General features: G+C 45.0%; 1 protein-coding gene across 3 annotated transcripts in view; it reads left to right on the plus strand.

The window, feature by feature from the left end:
• Nucleotides 1-20,792, plus strand: part of Smg6 (SMG6 nonsense mediated mRNA decay factor) — a 304,470-nt gene that overhangs the window by 255,804 nt on the left and 27,874 nt on the right. For all 3 annotated transcript variants that reach the window (XM_004667845.2, XM_045158342.1, XM_045158343.1), the window contains one exon: nucleotides 16,668-16,844. In XM_004667845.2, the coding sequence (XP_004667902.2) occupies nucleotides 16,668-16,844 (177 nt within the window). The remainder of the gene's footprint in view (nucleotides 1-16,667; nucleotides 16,845-20,792) is intronic.

Genomic DNA, 20,792 nt, shown 5'->3' on the forward strand with positions numbered 1-20,792 from the left:
CACTATGTAGTCTCAGGGTGGCCTCGAACTCATGGCGATCCTCCTACCTCTGCCTCCCTAATGCTGGGATTAAAGGCGTGCGCCACCACGCCCAGCTAATCTAATCTTTATTATTTCTTCCCATCTCCTGTTTTTGTTTTACTTTCTTCTTCTTTTTCCAAGCCATAAGGTTAAGCATTAAGTTGATTACTTGTGACCTTTCTAATTTTTTAATATAGGCACTTAAAGCTATAAATTTCCTTCTTTGGACTGCCTTCATTGTGTCCCAAAGGTTTTTTGGTATGTTGTGTTTTCATTATCATTTGACTCTATGAATTTTGTGAATTCCTTCTTGATTTCTTTCTTGTGTTTTTTGGTTTTTCGAGGTAGGGTACAGCTCAGGCTGACCTGGAATTTACTATGTGATCTCAGGGTGGCCTCGAACTCATGATAATCCTTGCCTCCCAAGTGCTGGGATTAAAGGCATGCACCATCATGCTCAACTCTGATTCTATGATTTTTTTTTTTTTTTTTTTTTTTTTTGGTTTTTCAAGGTATGGTTTCACACTAGCTCAGGCTGACCTGGAATTCACTATGTCATCTGAAGGAGGCCTGTACCTCATGGCAATCCTTCTCCTCCTCCCAAGTGCTGGGATTAAAGGCATATGCCACCATGCCCGGCTGATACTATGAATTTTTTTATTTCCTTCTTGATTTTTTTATCAACCCATTCATCATTTCGCAGTGTATTGTTTAGTTGCCATGATTTTGTGTATGCTCTATAGCTTTTCTTTTTTTTTTTATTTATTTTATTTATTTGCAAGCATAGAGGAAGAGATAGAAGATAGAGGGAGAATGGGTGCGCCAGGGCCTCTAGCCGCTGCAAACGAATTCCAGATGCATGCATCCCCTTGTGCATCTGGCTTACGTGGGTACTGGGGAATCGAACCTGGATCTTTTGGCTTCTCAAGCAAGCACCTTAACTGCTAAGCCATCTCTCCAGCCCCTCTATCGCTTTTCTTGCTATTGATTTGTAGTTTGATCCCATTGTGATCAGATAGAGTGCAAGGAATTATTTCATTTACCCTGTATTTGTTAAGGTTTGCTTTGTGTCCTAATATATGGTCTATTTTAGAGAATGTTCCATGTGCTGTTAAAAAGAATGTGTATTCCGCATCATTTGGGTGAAATGTCCTATATATATCTATTAGGTCCATTTGTTCTATGACCTTATTTAGTCTAGATGCATCTCTGCTTATTTTTTGCCAGGATGACCTGTCAGTTTATGAGAGTGGGGTGTTGAAGTCACCACTACCACTGTGTTTTGTGTTATCTATGACCTTAGTTTTAATAGCATTTGTTTTATGAAGTTGAGATCCCCCATGTTAGGTGCATATATGTTTAGGATTATAATGTCCTCCTGTTGGAGTGTGCCTTTAATCAATATAAAGTGAACCTCCATATCTTTCATAACTAATATTGGTCTGAAGTCTACCCTGTCAGATAGGAGATAGCAACCCCTGCTTGTTTTTTAGGCCCATTTTCTTGAAACACCATTTTCCAACCTTTTACCCTAAGATAGTGTCCATCTTTGTAGAAAGGTGAGTTTTTGGAGGCAAGACATTGAAGGATCCTGTTTTTTTTAACCCAGTCTGCAAACCCATGTCTTTTGGTTGGGGCATTGAGGCTGTTGATATTAAGAGTTATTATTATTTTTAATGTATTTTTATTTGTTTGTTTGTTTGTTTGTTTATTTGAGAGAAAGGGGGAGAGAGAGAAAGGGAGAATGGGCAAGCCAGGGCCTCCAGCCACTGCAAACAAACTCCAGACACATGAGCCCCCTTGTGCATCTGGCGTATGTAGGTCCTGGAGTGTTGAACCGGGATCCTTTGGCTTTGCAGGCAAACACCTTAACCACTTAGTCAAGTCCAAGAGTTATTATTGAAAGCTGTGTATTTATTTTTGCCATCTTTCTTGTTTTGTAGTTCTTCCAGCTTTACCTTTGCTTTCTTGTATTAACTAGTATTTGAGTATGGTTTGTTTTTTCCAGGTTCCTATATGTGTGCTTTTCTTTCCCTTCAGCCTGGAGGATCCTTTCAAGTATTTTCTTTTTTAAAAAAATATTTTGTTTCGGGCTGGAGATATGGCTTAGCGGTTAAGCACTTGCCTGTGAAGCCTAAGGACCCCGGTTTGAGGCTTGATTCCCCAGGACCCACGTTAGCCAGATGCACAAGGGGGCGCATGTGTCTGAAGTTTGTTTGCAGTGGCTGGAGACCCTGGCGCGCCCATATTCTCTCTCTCTCTTTCTCTCTCTCTGCCTCTGTCTGTCGCTATCAAATAAATACATAAAAATAAACAAAAAAATTTAAAAATGTATTTTGTTTCATTTATTTGACAGGAAAGAGGGGGAGAGAGAGAGAGAAAATGGGCATGCCAGGGCCTTCAGCCACTGCAAACGAACTCCAGATGCATGCACCCCCTTGTGCAACTGGCTAATGTGGGTCCTGGGGAATTGAACCTGGGTCTTTTGGCTTTGCAGGCAAATGCCTTAACTGCTAAACCATCCCTTCAGCCCCCTTTCAAGTATTTTCTGTAGAGCTGGTTTTGCCTTCAGATATTCCTTTAGCCTACTTTTGTTGTGGTATGTCCTTATTTCTCTCTCCGAATGGATAGCTTTGCAGGATAAAGTAACCTTGGTTGACAGTTATCTTTCAGAACTTGGAATACATCATTCCAAGACCTTCTGGCTTTTTTTCCCCCCTTAGGACAGAGAAAGAGGGAGAGAAAGAGAATGGGCACGCTAGGGCCCCCAGCTACTTCAGACGAACTCCAGGTGCATGCACCCCCTTGTGGATCTAGCTAACATGGGCCCTGGGGAATCAACCCTGGGTCCTTTGGCTTTGCAGGCAAACGCCTTAACTGCTAAGCCATCCCTCCAGTCCCCCTTCTGGCTTTTTAAAGTTTGTATTGAGTAATCTGCTGTGATCCTGATGGGCTTGCCTTTATATGTGACTTGATTTTTCTCTCTAAATGCTTTCAATATATTTTCTTTGGTTTGTATGTTTGGTAGTTTAATATGGTGAGAAGAGGTTCTTTCTAGGTTTTATCTGTTTGATGTTCTAAAGGATTCATATATTTCCATTGGTATCTTTTTCCCTATGATTTTTGTTAAAAACACCTACCATACCTTCTACTATACCCTGAATTCTTATGTTTGATCTTTTCATAGTGTCCCAAATATCTTGAAATTCTCATTCATACTTTCCTATTAGTTTGTCTTTCTTTTTTTTTTATTTTTATTTATTTATTTGAGAGCGACAGAGAGAGAAAGAGGCAGAGAGAGAGAAAGAGAGAATGGGTGCGCCAGGGCCTCCAGGCACTACAAATGAACTCCAGACCTGTACACCCCCTTGAGCATCTGGCTAATGTGGGTCCTAGGGAATCGAGCCTCAAACTGGGGTCCTTAGGCTTCACAGGCAAGCGCTTAACTGCTAAGCCATCTCTCCAGCCCTAGTTTGCCTTTCTCTTTATTGGACTGTATTAGATCTGCCACCTACTCTTCTAGTTTAGATATTCTGTCCTCTCCTTCATCCAATCTACTGGTGAGATTTTCTACAGAGTTTTTCATTGTTAGTATTTCTGACTGATTTTTTTCTTTATTATTTCTATTTCCTTATTCATGTCTTATATTGACCTCCTTATTCCATTAAATTGGTTTCCTGTGTCTTCTTTCATTCCTTTGATTTCCTCTTTAATTTCTTTGAACATATTTGTAATCATTCTTTTGAAATTTTTCTCAGGCATTTCCTCTAAATCAGTCTCACTGGAGGTCATTTCTGATGGGTTTATACTTTTTGGTAGATTTATATTGTCTTGATTTTTTTTGTGTGTATTTCTTGTATAATAATGTAGATATTTTTGCATCTTGGATTAATTTAATGCTTGAGTTTCTTATCTACAGTATTATTAGATATATCAGTCAATCTGATGTTATATATCTTTAGGGTAGGAGCTTAAGGTGCTAGGTGTGGCTCTTAAGACTCTCATAATAACCACAAAACTGACCGTAGGTGTTGGGTTTGCCCGCTATGAGAGCATTCTAGTAGGCTGGGTGGAACAAGATATAGGCAAATTCTAAAATTTAACTAAACAATGTATAAATTCAATGAAAAACAGCACAGAGTATTTATGCAAGAGCAGGTATTACGACAAACAGATCCTGTAACAAAGTCAAAGTCCCTAAGGATGTGTGTTGTCCCACACCCTGAATCCTGTCAACCGGGAGGCTAACATTTCTGGTCTGTAGAGGGTTCCAAGGTCAGCTTGTGACTGATTGATACCCTTATCCAACAAAGGACAGAAGAGTAGACAAAGGTAGTATAAACCAGGGAGCAACAACTGACAAGCCCAAAATACACCTTATTTAAGAATGGCAAATCCAAGGCAGCGTCCGGAGGAGCTCCCGAGCAGAGCACGTGGGCGAAGGCCAGGATGGCTTGAAAATAGGGTATTCTTGACCCACCTGAAGAAAGAAAATAGCATAGCATTGCAACTGTCTTCAGATGCCCTCGCCTGAACACGAAACCTGTCTCCATCAGAAAATTGGATCTCTGACACTTTTGTCACACCATGTAATGTATTACATCAAATCATACGGAAAGAACAGATACTCAACCAGATTCTAGAGAAGAATGCTTACAACTTCAGGAGTATGCACCACTTGATGCATCGGGCTGTTCTGGGTACTGGGGAATCAACCCAGACTGCCAGACGTTACATTTACAGACAAGTGCCTCAGACCTCATAGCCATCCCATTTACCAGTTTTAAAAAACATTCTTGGGCTGGAGAGATGGCATAGTGTTTAAGGAATTTGCCTGGAAAATCCAAGGATCAAAGTTAATTCCTTAATACATACAGAAGTCAGATGCAACAACAACAACAACAAAAAAAAGAATGGCAAATCCAACCACCCATCAGATTTAACATATAATTTACCCTGACATGGAAGGTGCAATTAGCACTTCCAATTCAAGCCTATATACCAGGCTTATTTGGCAGGTTCTGACCTGGTGTAAGCCCAGTTACCTTTTGGGATGGCTTTGGTCTCAGCTATGCTGTGTGTCCTCTTTGATCCCTCTGCTGCGCTGTGGGCTCAGGTAGGCTGAGTGGGTCAATGAGTCACTACTCTGATAGCCTGTGCCAGTGCTGTGTAGGTGAATTTCCTTCCCCAGGTCTCTGGTGCTTGCTGTCGCTTGCACTGGCGGTGGGGAGAGGTGAGGCTGTGGATGGTGGCTGAAGTTCTCCCACTGGTCCTCATGGTCCTCTCCCTCATGAGCCTCCCTGCTGGTCCCTGCCATCCTCCCTTCACGCTACTTGAGTTTTCGAGGAGGCTGCTATGAGTGGAAAATCCCCTCACCTGGGTTTTTCTGCAGCTCAGGCTGAACCTGGCAGCCTGGACCTGGTGCCTCCGCTGCTGTAGCCGCTTCTGCCTGCTTCTGTGGTTTCTAGATGCTCTGGACCTCTCCTACTTCTCTGCTATGGTTGATAATTTATCATGCACTTTTATTTTTTAGTAGAAGTTTGATTCCTCAGGACCCACGTTAGCCAGATGTACAAAGGGGCGCATGCATCTAGAGTTCATCTGCAGTGGCTGGAGGCCCTAGCACACCCATTCTCTCTCTCTTTCTCCCTCTTTCTCTGTCAAATAAATAAATTAAAATATTAAAATATTTTAGTTTTCTTTATTTATTTGAGAGAGGGAGAGAGCTGAGTCAGATAGAGGGAGAGAACAAGCACACCAGGGCCTCTAGCCACTACAAATGAACTCCACATGCATGTGCCACCACGTGCATCTGGCTTATGTGGGTATGCAGTAATCGAATCTGGGTTCCTAGGCTTCACAAGCAAGTGCCTTAACTGCTAAGCCATGTCTCCAGCCTTTATTTTTGAATACTTTTGTTTATTTGCAAGCAGAGAAAGAGAGGAGAGAGAGAGAGAGAATGTGTGTGCTAGGGCCTCCAGCTGCTACAAAAGAACTCTAGATGCATGTGCCACATTGTGCATCTGGCTTTACATGAGTACTGAGGAATAAAATATTGGTCATTAAGCTTTGCAGACAAGCTCCTTAACTACTGAGCCATCTCTCCAGTCAAAGAAAGACTTATTTTGATTACTGCAGGTATGGTAGTCCATTCCTGTAATCCCAGCCCTTAGAAAGCTGAGCCAGAACAAAACATGAGTTCAAGACCAATCTGGGCTATATAGTGAGACCCAGGAGAGAGAGAAGGAGAAGGGAGAGAGGAGGGGAGGAAGGAAGAAATTTTTACCAAACTTATGGGCTGAAGAGATGACATTTGCAAACCCTGCTAGCCTGGGTTTGATTCCCCAGTACCCACATAAAGCTAGATGTGCAAAATTGCACCTGCACCTGGATATCATTTACAGTTGCAATCGCTTCTTCTCTTTCTCTCCCAAATAAATCCAAATATTTTAAGAAATTTTATCAAGTTCAAAATAAGGTAAAAGCCAGGCATAGTAGCACGTCTTTAATCCCAGCACTTAAGAGGCTATGGTAGGAGGATTGCTGTGAGTTCAAGGCTGTAGTGAATTCCAGGTCAGCCTGGGTTACACCGAGACCCTACCTCAAAAAATAAAACTTTTGTTTTGGTTGGTTGGTTGGTTGGTTTGTTTTGTTTTTTGAGGTAGGGTCTCACTGTAGCCCAGGCTGACCTAGAACACAGTATGTAGTCTCTGGGTGGCCTCAAACTCACGGTGATCCTCCTACCTCTGCCTCCTGAGTGCTGGGATTAAAAGTATGCGCCACCACGCCCAGCTGGTCTTGCTTTTTTGAGGTAGGGTCTCTCTCTAGCACAGACTGACCTGGAATTCACTACAATGTCTCAGGGTTGCCTCTTACTCACGGTAATCCTCCTACCTCAGCCTCTCCAGTGCTGGAATTAAAGGCGTGTGCCACCACGCCCAACCTTAAAAAAATAAATAAAAGAAGGTAAAGGATTGAAGTGACTGTATAAAGACAAAGTCACTATAGCCTGGGGGAATCATCTATAATGTTTGCAAAGTCAGAGTGGGCATAGCAGACAAGGGTTAGGAAGCAACAGCCAGAAGCACTGTAGTGACCAGAGTGGAGATCATAATTGCACACAGCAGAGAATCAGGAGAGCTTGACATGCATTTTACAGAAAGGTTCAGCCCAAGGAAGGTCAGTCTTGACTCCTTAGTACTGATCAGCCTGGAATGCATTAAAGAAGCAGTGTGCTAGTTTCTGCAAAGAGCTTTTTTCTCTTCCTCCTCCCCTGAGAAAGGAATAAAAATTTTACCTTCCATAGAGGGGTGTGGTGGCACACACCTTTAGTCCTAGAGGCTGAGATAGTATTGCTGTGAGTTCAAGGCCAGCCTGGGGCCACAGAGTGAGTTCCAGGTCAGCCTGGACCCTGCCTGGGGTGGGGCAGAATTTTGCCTTCCAGAGTACTTTAGGTAATGAGGTCAAGCCTCTGTTGCCCTCTTGATACAGTAGTCTCGTGATCTACCTGGTATGAATGTGTCCCACCCAACCCTCACTAGAACAGGGATTTTGTGTTCTTTGTTCAATTCCCAGGTCTATCTGTGCCTTGCACACATAGTGGGCACTTTATAAATATTTGCAAATTGAATGTTGCCTAAATATGTTGTCACGTGCAGCAGATGACTCAAAAAGGGCACTCTGCTCACACCAAATAAATAATACTAGAAATAGATTTGATGAAAGAGCCTAAATACAAACTGAAGAGGTGGCCTCCTGGGCCTGCCTGTCTGGAAGGCAAATAAGAATGTGGCTCAGGGTGACTAAATCCCAGTGATCTAAATTCAGTGATCTGGCTCAGAACTGAATGTCAGTGTGGAAACAAATTGTGTGGATATTTGCAGACTAAGACAGATGAGGACTTTCATCCCCAGGGGCTGAGCTTGTAGCCTCCCCTGCTGGTTCAGTTAGTGAGGGCCTTAGTGCCAGTATTCCAGGTTTCAGATCAGTTGAAGGCAGCCAGACTTGAAAGGCTTGTGTTGGCAGTGCCAGTATCCGCCCCAACCCCTGCCAATGTGGGTGGCTGCTCTTGAGCACTTCAGGGGAAGCATGCTTGGACTGCAGCCCAAGCTACTGCTGCCTATAGCTTGCGGTCTGCGGTGCCCTCACTGATGAGAGTGTACCTTGTTGGAACTGCAGAACTCCAAGCTCTTAAAGGATAGAATAGTCTCTTTCCTCTTTCCATGGGTGAACAGTTCACAAAGAGTAAGCTGCCCTTTGCTAGGGAAGATCAGACTCCTAGTTGGCTTTGTTCATAATGTACAAATTCAGGAAGTTCAGATTGGTTAAAACACCCCAGAGGGCTGGAGGAATGGCTTAGCAGTTAAGGCACTTGCCTGCAAAGCCTAAGGACTCCAGTTCCATTCCCCAGAACCCACATAAGCCATACGCACAAGGTGGTGCATGCATCTGGAGTTCGTTTGCAATGGCTGGAGGTCCTAGCCCATTCTCTCTCTTTCCCTCCCTCCCTCCCTCCCTCTTCCTTTCTCTCTCAAATAAATGAATAAATAAATAAACTATTTTTAAAATAAAAAATAAAAATAAAATACCCCTGTGGAGATTGCCTCATCATTAGTCCTGTATTTGTTATACCTGGGCTAAGGATCCCACTGAGTTTTATTGAAGGAATATATCATTAATAAAGGTAAATATAGCCAGATGTGGCGGTGCACACCTTTAATCCCAGCACTTGGGAGGCAAAGGTAGGAGGATTGCCATGAGTTTAAGCCTGAGACTATATAGTGAATTCCAGATCAGCCTGGGCTAGAGCAAGACCCTACCTTGAAAAACCAAAAAAAAGGCTGGAGAGATGGCTTAGTGGTTAAGTGCTTGCCTGTGAAGCCTAAGGACCCTAGTTCGAGGCTCAAGTCCCCAGGACCCACGTAAGCCAGGTACACAAGGTGGCACATGCATCTGGAGCTTGTTTGCAGTGGCTGGAGGCCCTGACTTGCCCAATCTCTCCCTCCTTCCCTCCCTCCCCCCGCCCCTCACTCTGGCTCTTTCTCTCTGTGTTGCTCTCAAATAATTTTTTTTTTAAAAGGCAAATCTACCACCCATCACCTCACCATGAAGTGACTAGGTAGACAAGGCAATTTTGATCTACTGCAGGATTTTATTTCTAGTAATATGTACAATAGTGGCCTATCTGCCCGGTTCTCTGGGACCTCTTCAGAGTCCTGTGGAATGCATGTATGCCTTTGGTGAGGTCCATGAACCTTTGAAGACTAGGAAAAGAAAAGGGAAAGAGAAAGGCCAAGCCTGCCTTCCCTCCCTTCACCAAGTGACTTGCTCAGTAGCCTGAGTCTAGCCTTACGCCTGAATAAAGGGTTTTAGTACTGTCAGTATCCAAGTAAGCACTCCAGACTGCTTCCCAGTCCTAAAATGTATGCCACCTTCATGCTCCCCACCTTGCCAGCATATGGCTTCCAAACGTCCTAGTAGTGTTAGGCACCTCTAAACAGAATGAAGCAGAGGAGCTGTGCATGGTATGCGCCTTTAATCCCAGCACTCGGGAAGCAGAGGTAGGAGGACCTCTGTCCCCTTGGTCATTCATCCCAAGCGCAACTTCTTCCTTTTTTCTCTGAGTTCGAGGCCACCCTGAGACTACATAGTGAATTCCATGTCAGCCTGGGCTACAGCGAGACCCTACTTGAAAAACCAAAAAAAAAAAAAAAAAAAGAAGAAGAAGAAGAACAGAGGGAGAACCACCTACCAATAATTCATTTATTGATCACTTACTAGGCCCAGGCATCTCTCTAAATGTTTGATATACATTATGTCTTCTAAATCTTGGACAGATTGGGGATCTGAGAGGTTAACTTGTCTATAGACATATAGCTAGAATAGGTAGGGAATTTAACTACTTCCAAATAGCCAAGCACCCCATATCTTCTGGAATCTTTAATAACACTGTTATCATAACCTCCTCAGGTCCTTTCAGCTAACCACTTATCACTTCTTACCAGTCTGTCTTTCAGAAACTGCTGCTGGTGTCTGTATTCATGCACCTAAGGTGGATATGGTAGGGAGAACCAGCGTCTTTGCAGGGCCAGCTGATTGGCTGTAGCTCGTCTTGCCTCCTCGGAGAAGAAAGCAACTGATGGGACTCATCTCATGGGATGGTGTGACCAGTGCTCTTCGTATTTAGTCTTGTGCCCATTAACCCCCTCAGCTAACATAGGCCAATTATAGGTGAGAAGTGACAGAGAAAGTGACTTACACTTGGCATAGTTCATAGAAATGTGTCCATGCTTCAGCAGAGATAGAAAACCATGACCATTTGAGCTGATCCCTTCGACACTGTGTATGTTCACAGTCATCAGGAGATGCATCTGGTATTGGACCCATGGTTGGGCTGGTTGGTTGATTGGTTTTTCCCTCTGTCCCCTTGGTCATTCATCCCAAGCACAACTTCTTCCTTTTTTCTCTGACCCCAGATCCTTCTCTGTTTCATACTTGCTTGCTCTAATTCAGCTACTTTATGAATATGTGTCTCCCAGTCCTAAGAGTGATTGTCCATCCGGTGGCCAGTTTCCCTCCTGCCTCTGGAGTCTGCTCCCTGCCAGGAAGTCCCTCCCCTTAGGAATGTGAATAAACCATTTCCTCTGTCCTCCCAGCTCCAGAGGATTCCCTGTGTGGTATTCTTTATTCCTTGTGTCTGAATTTTCATTGGCAGACCCCTTCTCAGGCTGACCCACCCTTGGCTGCTACAGAATTGTGCTTCCCACCCTCATTCTCCTGTGAGTGTGAACTGTGCATAGTTAGAAGTTCTTGGCTTGTGAAAACACAAATAGTGTGAGTTTGGCTCATTAAAGATGATATTAACTCATTGTTAATTGACCTCAGGAGCCGCCAAGCAGCCTATATTTTACCAGCCATGCTAGTAGATTTGGAGGCTATTTTAAGGTTTCTTAATAATCTTAGCAAGACTTCACTTTTCCTGTCTGCATCTTATTTGCTCTGAGGACATTCTGTAAAATTAACAAGCTATAAAGTTTGATTGAAGGTTTCAACAAATGTGAGAATAATTGGCTCCATTTAGAGAAACAAGAAAAACAACCTGTAAACTTGAGTTTGCAAGGGGAAAACCCATGTGATTTTTCCCTTTAACCAGAGGAGCAGTGGCAAGCTGGACTTTTTAAGACCAGAAAAAAGAACTGGCTGATAGTACAAGTTTAAGTTCTGATTCCCTCAAACAAAGAATCTTGACAAACGACTAGCTGTTGTGGTACATGTGCTTTCCAAGAGTCTTATTTAGAGAAAACAGGGACCCAGTAAAAATGCTGTTGAGTCCCGCATTCCCTAGTTTGTGCCCAAAGCCTGATTCAGCTTTCCAACCCCTCCTCTTACTCCCTGGCTAGATTTGGTATTTTCTCTCTTTCCTAAGGCTTCTGTGAGGTATTGCATCTTGGAACACAGCTGACATCACTATGTGGTGCTTGGTGCTTGACTCCTTTTCTTTCTCACTGTCTCCCACCTTCCATAAAATAGTGTAGATCTTCTCTGCTCCTGTGTGGACTTGCTGTTGAGGCTGTTGAGTGGCTAGCTGTGGCAAATAATCTACCAGTTTTCACCATTCTTGCTTATCTACCTCCCCACCTATGATACCCCAGACCAGAAGACTACCTTTCTCCTCTGTCATTCTAGAAGTTTCTTCTGCTTTTCTCTGCCTGCCCATGTTATCTCATTAAGGAATTGAGCCAGGGACAGGACTGTTGATATGGCCTCTCCACATGGAGCTTTCAGTTTTCCTTTCTACTTGGTTCTTTGCGTGTGGACCCTATGGGGTGATAAGTGGAGCCCTGAAGCTCAAGGTTTCAGTTCCTGCTAATGATCGGGCAAGTTGTCTCAGATAGTTTTCAGAGGAAGAGAAAGGGGCTTTCTTTGGATGCCTTTCTTTCAACTCTTCCCTGACCTAAAGCCCCAGTTTTCTGTTCAAAGATGAAATGACTCATGTGAGATGCTTTATCTATTAACTTTGGAGTGCTTGACAGCCTCATAAAGTGAGTCTTCTTCCAGAAGAGCCTCTGAGAAGGTACACTGAGAAGGTCCAGGTATTCTCAAGCCAGCAGCCCTTTACCCATGTCTAGCTCCACTCTGGCCCTGTGCATCACACACAGCCCAGAAGGAAACTGCTCCTACTCATCTTTCTTTTCTGAAATATTTGTAGAGTGTGTACAAGCTGCAGTGGACATACATACCATTTACATCCTCTGCTTTTCATTTATTTGTATTTATTTATTTGAGGGCAACAGACAGAAAGAGGCAGATAGAGAGAAAAAATGTGTGTGCCAGGTCCTCCAGCCACTGCAAACGAGCTCCAGACACATTCGCCCCCTTGTGCATCTGGCTAATGTGAGTCCTGGGGAATCGAGCCTTGAACTGTAGTCCTTAGCCTTCACAGGCAAGCGCTTAACCGCTAAGTCATCTCACCAGCCCTCATCCTCTGCTTTTCATTGATACAAAAGGGGAAAATGTGCTCATAAACAATTATTGTGGGGACTGTGTTATAAACTTCATTGAACTTCTTTTCCAAGCAGGAAGAACCTAAGATTTATTTAGCCCTGTTCCAATCAGGAATTCCTGCAAAGGTGATCTTGGAGTTTGCTTTTTGCAACTGGTTTGTAAGGCTTTTCTTTGTCATTATGTAACCCTTACTAAGTATATTAAACTGTCTTGTTATTTTGTTATAGGAAAATATTCCCACAAGCCTCTTCTAACACTCCATGGTCAAGAGAGTTGTGATCTTTTCCATAGTAGGATTGTTGCTCCTACCTAAGGTAGAGTGTTAACACAGATAGGCTGGAAACAGATTCCCCGCATCTTTGGGCAAGCCCTGGGCGTTCTGCCTCCTTTTGAATACTGCATTTGTTAGTGCCGCATTGCGTTTGAGAAACCTGAAGAAGCTACCCAACTTTGGCTCTTCTCCCTGCTGGTTGGATTTCAAAGGAGAGGATGAGCCTTTTCCAGAAAACTAAGTTGTCTCTCTTAACACCAACGTGGAAATCCTCAGTAGACCAAAGCTCTGTATTGGTCAGAATCAGACAATAGTGTCATTGTGCTAAGACCAAAATTTTTGTATTTGTTTTGGTGGGGTTTTGTTTTTTTTTTTTGGTGGAGTTTTGTTTGTTTTGTTTAGGCTTTTGAGGTAGGGTCTCAGTCTAGCCCACACTGACCTAGAACTCATTCTGGTAGCCCCAGCTGGCCTTGAACCCATAGTGATCCTACTACCTCAGCTTCCCCAGTGCTGGGACTTAAGGTGTACGCCACCATGCCCAGCACTAAAGCAAGGGCTGATATTCATACTAGACAAAAAGGGAAATCAAGTTCATTCTAAATGGCATGGAAATGAAAACTGGAGTAGGGTCGGACCTCCTTTTCACTTGTCTGTTCACATGATAGACAGTTCCCACTAAATCTCTAAGGATGTGCTATGGGCAGGCTCAGGATGTCTGCACCCCAGGCTCCTGCTGTGCTCTGGAAATCCCCATCTCCAGGAGTCTCACGTCCACATATGTGGCCTTTCTCTCTTTCGGCCAGGAGCCGCACTGTCTTCCTGAGCCATGTACCTAATACAGGCCTTGATGGCAATGGTGCTTCTGCCTGCTTGTGTGGGCATACAGCACAGCACTCTATCCTCTCCTGGGCAGGTTTCTGCTGCATGCTCAACAGGGAAGACTTTCTTCCCACCCAGGTGAACCAAGGAGCATTGCAAGCTACTTGCCTTCTCATCCCTCCACACCCACCTCCTCCCCCTTCAGTGGCAGCAGCCTCATGCCAGAAAGGAAAGTCCTGGACCCATTACATAATTCTCCATAGTACAAGCAGTAGCTGGGGCATAAGGTTGGAGGTCATAATGGGGTCAGATGGCTGACACACTCTGTAACGACAAGGTGGTTAAAATTAGACCACAGAGAGGAAACTGGCAGTCTTGTGGAAATGCAGAAGTTTCCTCTGCAAGTGAGAGGCTGGGGATGCAGGGAGGCCACTGTGCGTGCTGCCTGCCAGGCTATTACTCATTTCGTCTCTTCTTTAATGCTTTTTAGCCCCTGCTTCTGTATTTCTAGCCTTCCTCATCACATGTTTGAATACACGCGATGGAACCATGGTTACCTGCCCTAACCCAAGGCAAGGCCATTTTCTCTTTTTGGAAAGTACTTGGGATCAACACCCTAAGCACAAGAGGCTCTACTTTTTCTAAGCCTCAGAATAGCGGACTTTCTAAGTTAGCATCTCAGGTGGTAGAGGTCAGGTACTTGTCATGTAGGCTGAAATCTCAGGTTAATGTGGCCATGGGTGAGCGATAGATGGAGAAGAAAATGGCAGACAATGGATTCTTGAAGCACACAGGTGACTTATGTGTGCTGCATTTGCCCTGGTCAGCTACCTGGCAGAGTGGTACTCATTTCCACCTTGTCTTCGAGGACATGGGTCATGTCTATATCACCTGCTTCCAGAGTTTATGCCTGCCATTTTATTACTGTGAGCTGTTTTATGTCCACTGAAGGGTGAAAATATGAAATCTAATCTTTGCCACTAGAGGGCTTGCAGTCTAGATGAACAAGTGTAAAATGATGGACAACCAGTCAGTCCTTCACTGCTTGCTTTCTATATCTTAGTCCTATCATATTCAGAATGAGAAACATAAAAATGAGTCTGGGCATCCAGTGTGGCCTGGCTCACCAGTGATGAAGGAGCTACTCCTGGTGACACATCTGGCCATTGTGTTATGCTTCCTCTGTAGAATGCGCTTCTGAGCTGTACATCAAGCAGGACCCTCTTCCTTGGTGAGCATCCTGCCACTAAGCAGGATAGGGCCCCAGTAGGCTAGAGAGGGCATCAAATGGCAAGAATGGAGGAGGGTGCAAGCAACACAGGTGGGGTTGGAGGTCAAAACATATCTATGTGGTCTTACAGGCATACTCTAGAGTACGTAACTGGATACTTCATCTGAGACACTAATTTGACAGTTGCTCAATATACATTTCATCTCAGCTAAATAAATCACAATACCTCCCTCTACCCCCTTTGGATTTTTAAATTTTATTTATTTATTGATGAGCGAGAGAAAGGGGCAGATAGAAAGAAAGAGAATAGGCACACCAGGGCTTCTAGCCACTGCAAACGAACTCTAGATGCATGCACCATCTTGTGCATCTGCATCATCTTGTGTCTTGTTTATGTGGATACTGGGGAATCAAATTTGGGTCTTTAGGCTTTATAGGCAAGCGCCTTAACTGCTAAGCCATCTCTCCAGTCCTCATTTTGGTTTTGTTTTTTTTTTGGTTTTTTGTTTTTAAAGGTAATGTCTCACTGTAGCCCAGGCCGACCTAGAATTCACTGTGTAGTCTCAGGGTGGCCTCGAACTCATAGCAATCTTCCCACCTCTGCCTTCCAAGTGCTGGGATTAAAGGCATGCACCACCATGCCTGGCTCATTTTGGATTTTTTTTTTAAATTTTTTTTGTTGTTTATTTTTATGTATTTATTTGATAGCGACAGACAGAGAGAGAGAGAATGGGCACACCAGGGCCTCCAGCCACTGCAAACGAACTCCAGATGCGTGTGCCCCCTTGTGCATCTGGCTAATGTGGGTCCTGGGGAATCGAGCCTCGAACCGGGGTCCTTAGGCTTCACAGGCAAGTGCCTAACCACTAAGCCATCTCTCCAGCCCTCATTTTGGATTTTTTGAGGTAGGATCTCACTCTACCCCAGGCTGACCTGAAACACTCTGTAGTCCCAGACTGGCCTCACACTCACAAGGATTATTCTGCAAATCCTGGGATTAAAAGCATGTGCCACCATGCCCAGCCACAACATCTTTTTTTTTTTTGTATTTTATTTTTTTTAAAGTTTTTATTAGCATTTTCCATGATTATAAAAAAAATCCCATGGTAATTCCCTCCCTCCCCACCCCCCAACACAATATCTCTTGATAGCACCAGTGTGTGTGTTCTTGTGGCTACATGGGAGCAACTGGTATGTGTATGTCCTAGAGGACATAGCTTTGGTAAAACATTCACATTCACTCTCTCCACCCCTCTCCTCATCATTTCATGCCTTCCCCAGTGTCTTACACATGAGAACCTCTTATGTGCATCATGAACCACTCAGAGAAGCTCAGAATGACCTGGCTGAAATGAAACAGCCAAGAAAGCTTCAGTCATTCAGGTTGCAAATTCTCCTGGAGGGAATCTGAAGATAGGTGGCTAGGGGAACCAGGAAACTTTGCCTATGAGAGCCAGTGTGCTATGTTCCACTCCCATGAATTCTATTCCAAACTTAGAAGAACTTAGTATATTCTTTTTTTTCTTTAATGTTAAGACTTTAGTAAAGGAAAATCATGAGCCCCAAGGGCACCTGGCATTGTTCCTGAGGGTGTCTGCTGTCCCAGGGATGACCTAAGGCAAGACCCTGGTGACTTCCTTCCTCCAGAAGACCTTGATCCTTTGCCCTCGCTTGCCTCCATACACACACACTCCTGTTGCTCACACTGCCTCCCTTCCCAATAACTTTGACACACTTTTTTTGCCCTGCAGCCAACAGTGTCTCATCTTCATTTTCCTTTTCAGAAAATGCTATTTTCCTTCTCTCCCTCTCGCCCTGTAGGTTATTGCAGCCGACTGCAAAAGGGTCACAGTGCTGAAGTATTTTCTGGAAGCCCTTTGTGGACAAGAAGAGCCTCTGCTGGCATTCAAGGGTGGAAAATATGTGTCAGTGGCACCCGTCCCAGACACCATGGGAAAGGAAATGGGAAGCCAAGAGGGAAAACAACTGGAAGATGAGGTACTATGCGGGAAGAGCCCGTTGTGGCAGAGGGAAGGCTCCCTTCCCAACTGCCCACCCCCGCCCTGCCCAGGCTGTAGCTTCACCTCAGGATTATTTATAACCTCTTAGAGCAGTGTCAGTATTGACATGACAGCCAGCTTCTCAAGAGTGCACTCTGCTGGTGCCCCTTCCTGCCAGTCCACCCCAATGCCTCCATCTCACTCTGCTACGAGTTCCAGATGCTTCTTTTTAATGTTGCATTGGAGGAGAAGGGAGGGAAAGAAAGAGTTTAATAATGTGCAGCTCTGGAGGCTTAGGAAAGGGAGTAGAGAGGGGAGGGGTGTTAGGGTTCAGACTGAGGATCAAGTTTATAGATTTGCGGAGCTCAGCGCAGCACAGGCCTGAACTCCAGCCTCCAGCGCACGTACAGGAAGAGCTGACATTGCTGGCCCCTTGTGGAAAATCAGCCCTCCCCCAGCCTGCCCTCCCTCTCTAGTTCCCTCCCTCCCTCCTGCACATCCTGATGTGATTAAGGAATTCTCCTCTTGTTTGTTTGCCCTTGGTTGTTCTTGTAGCCCTTGCTTCACTCCAGACCTTGTGTGTGTGCACACCCCCTGCCCCTCATCCCTGCAGACCTTACTGGCAGTTGTCCAGTGGTGCTTATATGTGTCTGTCAGAGGATGACCATTGATGTGTGTGTGTGTGCCCAGCTTATGTGTCATATCAGTGAACAGCACTGCCAGCTCTCCTGTGGGAGATGGGCTCTGAGTAGATACGGCTGTGTGGTGGCAGTGGAGCTTGTGTGCATTTAACACCACTGCCAGCCTCCCTGCTGTGTGTCTGGGTGTGAGGGACTGGTTGGGCACATGCACACAGCTCACGACTTTCCTTCTTTTTACCTCACAGTGTTAAATATGGGGGTCGTAGTACAAAGAACATGGGACTGAAGGAAGGGAAGGAAGCAATTCTAGCCAGAGGCCAGGTCACCCATAGGCCAACACAGTCATTTGGCCCGCAGCAGTCTCTAGCGCCCGGTGGAGCAGGGTGGGGTGCAGGGATGAAATCAGCAACAGGCCAAGGAAGCCAGATGTCAGCTGGACGCTGTCATTTGGGATCTTAGGCAGTGATAGAGTGGCCACCTTTGGAACAGAGTCTACAGAGCAGCAGAGTCTTGGCCCAGCTTCATTAGGATAGCTGAAGAACCCCACCCCATGCCTGATGACACAGGGCTCAGCTTCCAGGACAGAGGTGGTTCCAGGGATATAGTTGAGCCCATTATTCCAGACTCTCCAGATGAAACCTGGATAGGGAATAACGGGAAAGAATGAGCTGTCAGCATGGGAGGAGGTAGTAGAGTTGCAAAAGTCATTGGAGTGTCCTTGTCCGGGGCATGGTGGCTGTGCCTCTGTCCTTTATCTCACTCACACTAAAAGGCTAAGGCAAGCAGTGGAGAGTGAGTAGGACAGTTCCTCGGGCTGGCTATGAGTTGTTTCTGGACCAGTGGGGCCTGAGCACAAGCCCAGTTAGGCAAAGAGGACCTTCTTCCCTTTGAGAAGGAGCAGACCAGCTCTCTGGTGCCACGCTCTCTCACTCTTCTTCTGAAGCTTATTGAGCAGGCAAAGGTTTGTGACCCATGTGAAGCTACCCACTTCTTCCTTTTCCCACAAGCCTTCTAGGTTCCTTTATGTGAGTGGTCCCTGGGAAACCCTACTTACCCTGGTCTGTGTAATTTCATAACCCTTCACTTCCTTGTTTGCTATGAGAGCTGAGCAAACCTCAGACAAGCTTCTCTGACCCTCTTTTGACCTCAGTCCAGCTCACTTCAGGCCCATGATAACCTTTGCATCCCTGGTCAGAGCAGGCAGGGCCAACTGTTGCTCCACAGGCCAGCAGCCATCCTGTTCCACTTACTCTTGTCCAGGTTAACCCCATAAGCAAGGAAGTGAATGTGCATTCTTCCTCCTTCCCATGGCCAGGGATTGATGGATGAATGGTACCTGTGAACAGTTCCTCACACCTCTTGGGACAGTGGCAGAGCCCATCCTTAGCTATCTTCTTTTTCTCAAACTGCAAGACTGAGTTACTGAGGCTGACAGGAAGAGGTGGGGAGATTCTTCAGACATCCTTCTTTGAAACAGGACAAGATCTAGTTCTTAGGCTGTCACAACTATCCATCTTGCCTTGCTTCCTATCACCCATCTACATATACTAACCTTCCTCCAAGAAAAATCCCAGTTAGATGAGAGCAGTCAGTACAAACAGGTCCAGGCCTGACAAAGCTGAGTTGCTTAAGGGCTGGATCTGAGCTTGCTCTCAATCAGAGCCCCAAGCCTGCAGGTTTATTCATTATGGTTGGTAAGGGCACAGACTCCTGAGAATCAGATTCACTTGGAATTTTTTTTCCTTGTGTAGGGTCTCAATGTAGCCCAGGCTGACCTAAAACTTACTCTGTAATTACAGGCTGGACTCAAGCTGGGATCCTCCTACCTCTGCCTCCCAAGTGCTAGGATTAGAGGCGTGCATTAACATACCTAGCTCACTTGATTTAAAAAAATTGCTTATTTCTGTGTGTGTGTGTGTAAGCACACATGCATGCGTGTGCATGCACATGTGGGCACACTAAGGTTCTCTTGCTGCTACAAATGAATGCCCACCTGACTTTATATGGGAGGCTGGGGAATTGAAGCCTGGCTTTGCAAGCAACCATCTCCCTACTACCTCACCTGGATTTTAATCCCTGCTATTTCCTGCTACTTCTGTGACCTTGAGCAGGCTATTTTAGTCTAAATATCATTTATAAAGTAGGGATAGTAAAGCAGCATTTTCACATGCCATTATGAAGATGACATGACTTGATGTATGAAAAACACATAGGTTAAGTGCCTGTCCCCTAAGAAACATTGAGGATAGATGGTAGCTGTCAATGTAGTAGTTATCAAAAGTACTAGTCTTCTGTTGAATCACTTCCCATGAATCCTTACTAACCCTGTCCCTCAAAGGAAGCCCTCTTAGGCAGCTGTGTGTTCTCCACTGACCAAGGCCAAAAGTGACAGAGAAAGGAATGGAGCTGAGACCACCCGGGGAGTGGTGGCTGCTGAGAGCTAAGGCTGTAAGCAGGGAAGTGCCATCCCTGGGGAAGGCTCTGCCAGCTTGGCAGGAGGCTTTTCAAGCTGACCAGCCACCTCCTACTCTGCCTAGGCCCTGGGGAGAGAAGCTGAGCAAGGCCATGTCATGTGAATTCCTGTTATGGGGCCCAGCAGTCCCCACACCACCAGGCTGTGTTCTTAAAAAGGAGCCAGGACAAGGTCTATAGAGCTACAGCATCTGCTCCTGATGCTGTCTGGGGCAGGGAGCTTCCTTGCCTGACTCCCACATGTTGGCCAGAGTTGCTTTTTATCAGGTACTTGTTATGAATTAGATTTAATTAATTAATTTATTTATTTATGTATTATTTATTTATTTGCAAGCAGAGAGAGAGAGAGAGAGAATGGGCATGCTAGGGCCTCCAGCCACTGCAAACAAACTCCAAATGCATGTGCCCCTTGTGCATCTGATTTACGTGGATCCTGGGGAATTGAACCTGGGTCCTTTGGCTTTGCAGGCAAGTACCATAACTATCCCTTGAGTCATCTGTAATTTCAAAAAGTAAGTAGGTCCAAGATTTATTTTTATGAGTGTGTACAAGGGTGAGAATGAGTGGTGAGAATAAGTATGCAAGCATACACGTATGGTTGTGAGGTATTACTGTGACAAAAGAGCCCTGGGCCAAGTGTGGTAGCCCACACCTTTAATCCCAGCACTCAGGAGGCAGAGGTAGGAGGATGACTGTGCATTTGAAGACAGCCTGAGACTACATGAGTTTCAGGTCAGCTTGGGCTAGAATGAGACCCTACCTCAAAAAAACAAGAAAAGAAAAGAAAAAAAAAAAAAAGCCAGGCTTGGTGGTGATGCATACCTTTACTCCCA

Source organism: Jaculus jaculus, chromosome 9, assembly GCF_020740685.1.
Source record: "Jaculus jaculus isolate mJacJac1 chromosome 9, mJacJac1.mat.Y.cur, whole genome shotgun sequence".
NCBI classification, from domain to species: Eukaryota; Metazoa; Chordata; class Mammalia; order Rodentia; family Dipodidae; genus Jaculus; species Jaculus jaculus.